We start from the raw sequence: 9,212 nt of genomic DNA, 5'->3' as shown, positions 1-9,212 counted from the left end.
GTCAGGGGGTGTGGCTAATGGGGGGTCAAAGAGTACATTTAAAAACATTCTTTGGCTGCACACCCTAATGAAATGTGCTGCGCACGCCTATGGGCAGAGAGCAGATCCAGTCCTGGGAGCAGGGCTGCAGCCACAGAGTTATAGACGCCGCCCAGAGAGCAGATCCGCATGCTGGGAGCAGGCCTGTAGCTGTAACCCACACACCTGATGTGGGTCACTATCCTATGGAGTTATAAGATCAAGAACACATATTCCTGCGCATCCAGAAATATAATCTACGCTATCATGTGCCGAAAGTGTCCGTCTGCTATGTACATTGGACAAACATCTCAGACACTTCGCCAAAGGATTAATGCCCACAAAACAGATATCAGACAAGATCACAAAGAGAAAACAGTTTCTTGCCACTTTAACCAGAAAGGACACTCTCTAAATGACTTAGCCACCTGCATTCTGCTACAAAGACCTTTTACATCTGCACTTGAAAGGGAATCCTCTGAACTGTCATTCATGTTATAATTCGACACTTACCAACGAGGACTTAACAAGTCTTTGAACTTTCTCACCCATTACCAAGACAGTTTCCCCAATTATCACCTGTAATACCATTAACTCACAAACATCCCACTCTCCCTACCTTTAATATCAGCAATTCACAGCCACTTACCTTCCTTCCTCCCCCTTCCCACCCCCCCGCATCCCCCTTCTGTTCTGCAATGTGATTTGTCCTTTTCATATTTGTTCATTTTTTTAAATTGTATCCTTTGGTATATATGGTTGTGACTACTTTCTTCCACTATTTGATCTGAGGAAGTGGGTCTGGCCCATGAAAGCTCATCATCTAATAAACCATCTTGTTAGTCTTTAAAGTGCTACATTGTCCTGCATTTTGCTATCCTATGGAGTGGCACTGAGACCACTTCCAGCAAGCAATTATTACAAGGGAGCTCTTCAGCCTATGCTGAGAGGCAACTGACTTATAACTCAAGCTGTAGCAGCTCCTGTCCTAAGCTCCAAAAGTCCCAGATTCTAATCCACCTGGTGGCAGTTGCACAGCCATGGAAGCAGAGGGGCCAGGGAACCCTCTGTACAGGACTCCCCCCTCCCCCCCACACACACACCCTTGCTTCCTGTGGAATCAGCCACCTAGGTGAATAAAGCTGGAAACCCCCATGCCTATAGCTGTGCACCTTTGCTAAATAGCTACAGCCATTCTAAAGTGCCCAGATCTCACAACTAAAAAGGAGACATCCCAATGAGCTGCTAAGCTGTGCTGCCTTCCTCGGACGAGGAGCGAGTGCTGTAACTCTGGAGCCTAATGATGGTGGTGTCCTCCAGCCATTTTCAGATTAGTACAGCTGCCTCCCTGTGAACCAGGTGCCAGCTGGCCATGGGGTCCCATAGACCTGGCTTGTGCAGCCTAACCTGATAACCAAGCAGCCCATCCATTACTAGCCAGCAGATTACCTTGGACATGGGAGACCATCGCACTTGTAATTCCTGGGGCCTTCACGCACTGACAGGGTTTGACTCGATCGGCCAGCTAGGGAGAAAGAAATAAACAGAACGCAGAGGAGTCACCAAGAGATCAGAAGACCAGCACGATGCCTTATAGGCGGTTCAGCTGTGAAGAGTCACCAAGACAGGGCAGGTGATGCTAACCTGAGTTAGTCCGTTAGCTGCAGCTAGGCTGGGCCATGAGAGGAGACAGGCAGTAAATCTGCAGCTGTCAGACCATAAGGAGGACACGGAGGATTCAAAACCAGCTCAGAGAACAGGGCTGGGTAAGATGCAACCCACCTAACACTGTGATCTGGCCGCTTTCTGTTTAGATCCTGCTGCCCATGCCGCCGAATTCTAAGTGGGGACTCAGGCAGCAGGATCCGATTTTAAATGATTCACGGCTCATGGTTACAGCAAGGGCGAGAGCCACGAGCCCTTTAAAAAGCTGTAGCCACGCTGGACAGCTGCCAGTAGTGGCAAATCTGTGAGCTCTTTTCTGTGCTTTTAATTGAAAGCCTCAGCCGCGGAGAACTCTGAGGGTGGGCTAGTCCACAACACCGCCCCTTCTGCCTCAGGCTCCGCCCCTTCTGTGGGTGGAGCCGGCCTATGACCCCATACCAAAATCAATTAAGTGGCCCCCTTCTGAAAATTATCGCCCACCCCTGTCACAGAATCATAGAAAAGTCTGAGTGGAAGGGACCATGATAGGTCCAGTGTTTCGCAAACTTTTTTTATAATGTACCCCCTTTAAAAAAAAATGTGTAAGTACCCCCAGTACCTACAGTTTTCAGACACACACAATTTTTTTCTACCGTTGCAACACATTTGTTTAAACAACTGCATCGTAGCCGGGCGGGCGATGGCATTTTTGGGTGTAAAAGGTACAAAAAGAATAAAGCGCTGTCAAACTGAAAACTAAAATTCAGTTTTCTCCAAATTTCAGTTGTGTTGACGTGTCCCCCAGACATCTCTTGAGTACCTTTAAGGGGACTCATACCACTGGTCGAGAAGCACTGATCTAGTCCACCCCTGCACCGAGACAGGACCAAGCATGTTTGTCTCACCTCTTGGCTCCTAGGACACGGCTTGAACTAACGCACTTGGAAAGACATTATCGTATATACGCCCAAAGTGCTTCGTCTCAGTGTATTACCATAAAATCTAACTGTCCAAACTCCGACCTTTCATTTCCCTGTCACTTGGCCAGCCACAGCCTCACAAGCCTTCGGCATCGATCTCAAAGCCTTCGTCACGATTTTACACACCTGTGCTGACACGCTTGTGAGCCAGACACACTTGTGCGACACGTCCCAAAGCACTTGCTCCAGGGCATTACATCGCACTTGCCTGCCTTTGATGGACAGGGAAAGGGAGACCTGAAAGGCCTCTCCAAGGTCACCAGCGCGAGAGTGAGCGCAGAATTGAGGAGCAAGGGTCTAACACACAACTCTGTGCCTTAGTCACTAGGTGGCATTAGATTAGAACCCGGGAGTTCTTACACCCAACCCCCTGCCCCCTCCACTAGGCCATGCTGCTGGCCTCCCGCCTCTCCCCCAGGGCTTGGAGACAGACGGGAGGCTGGAGCCAGCCTGCGCAGAAGGGGCTGTAACGCTTACAGCTCGTTCATGACACTGCCCCTGCGCAGCCCCTCTCAGATCCACACTCGGAACCCACAAGAAACACCCCAAGAGCAGAGATGAAACCGCCACTCACCTGCAGCCCAGCTTCCAGGAAGGGCAAAGCAAAAGCGGAGCTCGCGGATTCCAGCCCAGCCTGGCACCTGCTTCCTGAACTTTGGCCCCTTTCCTCCAAGATAGCAGGAGGCTGCTCTGGGCCTTTTGTGCCCACGACGGGGCAGAAAAGCAAACTCAGCTGTTGGTTCCATCTTGCGGGCAGAGCCCCAGCAGACAGTGGCAGGCGGGGGTATCGACTGACCCTCCAACCCAGGATATTCCCCCCACACCTGGATTCGCTTCCTAGTCATCCCCATCTCCCTGCACGATCCTTGTTTCTCATCCCGCCGGTCCGAGAAATTGTCAGAGCAGGTTGATCCCGACCTTGCCAAGGGCTTAGTTTACATCACAAGGCTTTGCCGCCACAACTGGCTTGGCTTCGGTGTGTGGCAAAAGCCCCCCCCCCCCCCCCCGCCGCCTTTCCCCCCCCGCTGGCACAGCTATTCTGGCAAAGCCGCCAGGGCAAATGGCAACTCTGCCGAAAAGCATCTGCTGGCTTTAAGCTCCCTGCGAGCTGTTCTCATCGCTCAGCCATCACCACCACTGCCCTGCCTCTGTCCTGCTCCTCATCCCCGCCCCCACTCCTATCCCCGGCTCTCCTCCATCTCCTCCCCCTTCCCTTCTCCTGCCCCTCCCCATTTCCACCTGCCCTGCCCATCCCCGTCCTCTCCCTCCCCCCGTCTGTCCCCCTCTTATGTGAGGGCTTTGCTGGAAACGCCCCCCCCCCCCAAGCCAGGGAGATCTCCCCTCTGGGAACAATTCAGCCCCACCCATCTCGCTCCCTCCACTCCACAGTATTTCCTCCATTCCCCACAGTTGAAAATTGAGCTCCCCCATCCCCTCAGGTGACAGTCGGGCTCCCCCATACGCAGCTGCCTAGGTAGGCACCTCCGCAGCCAGAGCCTGCCCCTGGCGCCCACGTCCCCTCCCCGACTGCCTGTCCCAGGCGACCACCTGAACCTGCGTCCCCCATTCCCTCAGATCACAGCTCCCTCCCTGACCCTGCACCCCCCGACACCCCTCCCCCAGGCCAGACTCCTCTCTGGCACCCGCACCCCCTCCCCCAAACCCTCTGCTCCCCCTTCACCCAGGTCACAGCTCCCTCCCTGACCCTGCACCCCCCCGACACCCCTCCCCCAGGCCAGACTCCTCTCTGGCACCCGCACCCCCTCCCCCAAACCTTCTGCTCCCCCTTCACCCAGGTCACAGCTCCCTCCCTGACCCTGCACCCCTCTAGAGCCCCTCCCCCAGGCCAGAGTCCTCTCCTGCGCCCATACCCCCTCCTGGACCCTGCACCCCTATCCACCGCCCCAGATCATACCCCCCCCCTGCACCCAGGCTCCACCCCTAAGCTCCCTTCTGCACCCAACCACCCCGTCCCAGACCCCAAAGCCCTCGGTAGAAATGTGGCCCTTGATCAGTTGCCAAAATGGCCCCCCCATTACAAATTATTGACCAAGCCTGATCCAAATGTTTTTTGAAACATTGTTTAATGAGAATGTAAATACAATTCAATACAATTGGGAGGGTTGGGGGGAGGGGGACGCAGCTGCTGGCTCCTCAGCTCTTGCTGCTCTCACTGGGTGTCTTCCTGCTGCAAGGGAAGCAGAATCCGTCACATTCATCCCTGGGGACTCAGGGGAACTGGTCCCCCAGCATTTCCACCCTCCTCCCCCCTGCTCTCTGGTCACCCCCCGTCAGGCCCGCAGGGTGAGCTCCTGACCCCCCCCCCCCAGAGCTCCTGACACCTCGGCCCCCTCCCGCCTCCTAGGACAGTTTCTGTGTTCAGAGCCTCCCCCACCCCCAGGGACGCTCGCAGGGGCAGGAGGGATTCTGCCAGCAGGGACGTGGGGTGGGGGCAGCCTGAGGAAAGGGGCGGGGGACTCCCTGAGGGGATGGGAAGGAGACCCTGGCCCTGCCCCACTCTCCTGATCTGCTCCGGCTGCTCACCATGTATTCCAGGAGCTGATGGGCCTGCCCATGCAGGGCGTGGGCCAGGACCAGCCCGGCCTGGCTGGGGCGCCGCAGGGGGGAGCGGGCAGCGAGCAGAGCCTTGTCCAAAAAGCAGTTCTCCTGCTCTGCTGTGAAGAGCTGCCCAAAGACCTGGAATCAAGAGCACAGGAGGTTTCAGCTGACGGCCCAGAGCCCGGCACCAACTCCTGGGGCTAAAACAGCTTCCTCCTCCCCCAAACTCCCTTCCAGACCCTGCACCCAGACGCTCTCCTCACCCGGCACCCCAACCCCTGCCCCAGGTCACAGCTTCCTCCTGCCCCCAAGACCCTCTACCCCCACGAGGGCCCCAGCCAGCCCCACCCCCGAGCCCTGCCCTGCCCTGGCAGCGCGTCCTTACCTCTCCCACCCTCACGCTGTTGCTGTGAGCCAGGACCCATCTTTCTTTGTAGTAGTGTCTGCACCACAGGTCCTCTGCCTGGTGGATGTTGAGGCCTGCAAGAGACACAACAGGGTCATTCTGCTGGCAGGTCTGAGCCCTTCCCCTCCCACGGGTCCCTGCAGGCATCCCTGGGCAAATGGAGGGGCACAGGGGGCAGAAGGGGAACACAGAGGGACGCATCCCCCCTTGGGCCAGTCTGGGGGAAAAGGGCTGGGTCCCCTCCCCCCGCCGCCGGCACCCTCAGGGTGTCCCTGGGGCCCAGGTCCCGGCTGGGTTCCTTACCCCTGTGGTGCAGGAGGAGTTGATACAGGCTGTGCACCCCCTCCCGGGCCAGCCGGCTGACGTCTTCGGATGGGTCCGAAATAAAAAGGCCCAGCTGGGCCACGTGGTGACCCATCCTCGGCCAGTCGGCGGAGTTCTGAGGGGAGAGAAGAGGGGGGGTCCCTCAGCATCCTGGGGCTGCACGTCCCATGCAAACGGCCGCCGAGGCGGGTCTGAGCTCGGGGGACGGACAGAGACACCTCCCGGGGCGGGGCGGGGCCGGCCTTGCGAGGAGACAACCCAGAGCAATGGCCCCGACTGAAGGGTCACTCCGGGGGTGGAACAAGGGGATCCACTGACGGCCACTCCCCAGTCTGGGGCCCAGTCCCTCAAGAGCCCCCCTGAAGGGCCCAGGGTCGCCCCTCCCCGGGGAAAGGAGAACGCGGCCCATTCCCAGCCCATTCCCAGCCCTGCCTCTGCCTCCCGGGGACGCTCCCAACCCCGCGACCTGCAGCCCCAGACCCCCCGGCTCCGAGGTCACTTACGTCAAACCCCGGGAGGGTGGTGGCGACTCGCAGCAGGGCCGTGGTGCTGCCAAGGGCCCTGGCTCGCTCCTGGGGCAGGCGGGACTCCAGCCACGGGCTCAGGTGCTGGGGGGGAAAGAGACAGGTCAGGACCCGTAGGGAGGTGCCGGTTCTGGGCAGAGCCTGGGGCTCTTCTCGGACTGTGCCCCCCCCAGCCACTGACACTGCTCCTCTCTCGGCCCCCCCCCGAGGAAGCAGGGACAATGGCCCCGTCCCCCCCACGGGGCTCACCTCCATTATGAGCTGCAGCCGGGCGGTGTCTGGGGACTCGGCGAGGAGGCTCGCCAGTAGGGCCTGGAGGTCGTAGGGAAGGGCCCGGATGAACTGCTGCAAGACAAGGGGGAGCCCTGGGTCAGAGGGGGGTTGGGGAATCCAGGCCACCCGCTGGCTCCGGGGTGCAGCCTTGAGCAGGATCTGAGCCGCCTCGCAGAGCAGGGAGGAGCCCAGGCTGGGCATGGAAGGGACGGGCCCCCCGGGAGAGCAACGGGAACCCTGGAGGGAAGGATCCAAACCTGCAGCTTCTTCCCTCCCTCTGCCACCCCCCCCCTCCTCTCTGGAGCTCCAGCCCAGCCCGGGAGCAGGGCCCGGAGGGACGTACCTGCGTGTGGATGGGCTCCTGCTGCCAGTCCCCAGACACTGTCTGTCCCACGGCCGCCGTCAGCAGGGGGCTCAGGAGCTGGGCCCGCAGGGGAGGCTGCAAGGTGCTGGCAGGAGAGAGGGGCAGAGGCTGTTAATTCAGCAGCAGGAGACAGAGACTTTCCCACTCCCTGGCCAGGGGATCTGCTCTGGGGGGAGTCGGCGGGGGGGGGGGGGGGGTCGGTACCTGAGGCTGCAGGCGGCGTTGAGGCAGTCGGCCAAGACCAGCGGGGGGGGCGAGTCCTCCATGATCTCCTGGGAGACCCAAGGAGACAAAGGGGCGTGTGAGGCTGGGCCCCCAAGAGACGCTCACGCAGACAGCGCCCCCACCCAGCAGGATCCAACCCCACTGCCTCCCGCTGCCCTGTAGCCCCCCTGCCCGGCACAGGGCCCCTCCCAGCACCCCCCTCCCAAATCGGGACCAGCTCAATCCTTGTCCCCAGGCCGTCTCCTGACCCTCCCTGCCCTGGTGACCAGCCTCTGAACCTCCTCATCCCTGCTCCACAGGCGCATCCCCAGCAGCCCGCTCGGCTGCCTTCCAGCCCCCCATGGCCCGGGGAGACCCCTCCCTGTCCCGAATCCCCCTTCCTGTCCGGCACCCCAGACCTGCCCCATTTCTGTGTCCCTCCCTCCTCCAGCATCCCCACCCACCCTCCCCATGTCCACCTCCAGCCCTCCTGGCTCCACACATCCCGTTTCCAGCACCCCCACCCGCCGCCATGGCCCAGGCAGACCCCCGTCCACCCCACGTATCCCCTTCCCTCCTCCCGGCTGCCGCGACTCGCTTACAACGATCCTGGCCATCATGGTGTCCTTGCAGCAGCGCGGCGCCAGGGTGTCCTCGCCCCTTTGGAGGGCGGCGAGGCAGGCGAGGGGGATGGCCAAGAGGAACCGCTGCAGGGCGGCTGGGCTCTGCACCCCAGAGAGAGTCTGTGAGCCTGGGGCCTGCCTGCCCCCCACGGACAGCTGCAGGGCTCAGGCCTCCCAGGAGTGGAGGTGGGAGCTGCCGGTTGTCCAAGCACCCACACTCCCCCCCCAACTGCTGCCTCAGGCTTGTGGGGGCCCAGCTGGTGCATGACAAGAGCCCCCACCTTGGGGGGTCCAGGTCATGCAGGAGAAGGGGCTCCAGGGGGATCCCCAGGGACAAGCCCCTCCCGGAGGGGGGGGGGACGTGCTGGGAAGGGGCCAGACAATCTCGGGTCCCCCCCGTGTGGAGAAGGTTCCTACCGTGTCCCGGGTGTGGAGCTGCTCTTCGATGTCATAGATGGCCCCTTCCTCCACCCGGGAGTCCACCCGCTCCTGGCAGAGCTCCGCCGAGGCGCAGGGGGGCTCTGTGCGGGAGGGAAGGGACCAGGGTGACTCCAGCGGCCAGCAGGGGTCACGCGCCCCCATGTCAGGGACCCAGGGCAGGTTGGGCCCCACACGCCCCTCGCAGGGACCCATCCCCCTTCCACCCTCACATCTGCCAACGCCCTCAGCAGAGCCCCCACCAGGAAGAAGAGAGCCAAGCAGCCCCCCCCCATCCATTGCCCTGGCTGTGGGGCAGACACTGGAGCTGCCCCTCCCCACCCCCCGCCGGGTACTGGGTGAGCCCCTGGGCCCAGCGTGTTCACGGCCCCTCACCTGGGTCTGAGCGGCTGCAGGAGGTGGCCCGGCTGCAGCTGGAGGCCCAGGCGCTGCTGCTGACGGACCTGGACCCACAGCTGCAGGGGCTGGTGCGGGGAGCGACGGGCTGGGGGCTCCCGGAGACTGGCAGGTCCCCGGGGGCCGGGCAGGGCGATGCCCCCTGGTGGTAATTGGGGCTGGGCTCCCGGGGCAGGTGTTTCTCTCCACAGAGGAGGCCCCGGAGCCACCCTACCCGGCTCCCCCGCTGGGCTGGGTCCCGCCTGCCCAGCCGCCTCTGGAGCCAGGTCCGGGGGGGCCTGGCCGGTGGGCGAGTCGCCCCGAGCTGGTGGGATCCAGCTTCCCCGCCCGTGGGGACGGAGAAGCTGCTCCCCACCGGCCCTGGGGCCATCTTCAGGGCTTTCTTGAACCACAGCCGAAAACGTTTGGCCATGCTGGAAATGAGGGGAGCAAAGGGGAGCTTGGGGCGCAGCCTGATGA

At 61.1% G+C, this 9,212-nt stretch overlaps 1 protein-coding gene across 1 annotated transcript; it reads right to left on the bottom strand.

The window, feature by feature from the left end:
• Positions 1-1,675: 1,675 nt before the first annotated feature.
• On the bottom strand, positions 1,676-8,552 carry LOC142823348 (uncharacterized). The gene is made up of 6 exons (XM_075914284.1): positions 8,337-8,552; positions 7,899-8,021; positions 7,297-7,364; positions 7,072-7,177; positions 6,705-6,800; positions 1,676-1,726 (listed from the first exon to the last, which is right to left on the bottom strand). The coding sequence occupies exons 1-6, from the start codon at positions 8,550-8,552 to the stop codon at positions 1,676-1,678; spliced, it is 660 nt and encodes a 219-aa protein (XP_075770399.1).
• Positions 8,553-9,212: the final 660 nt, after the last annotated feature.

Source organism: Pelodiscus sinensis, chromosome 33 (assembly GCF_049634645.1).
Source record: "Pelodiscus sinensis isolate JC-2024 chromosome 33, ASM4963464v1, whole genome shotgun sequence".
Taxonomy (NCBI): Eukaryota; Metazoa; Chordata; order Testudines; family Trionychidae; genus Pelodiscus; species Pelodiscus sinensis.
This window is presented reverse-complemented; position numbering and strand designations above follow the sequence as displayed.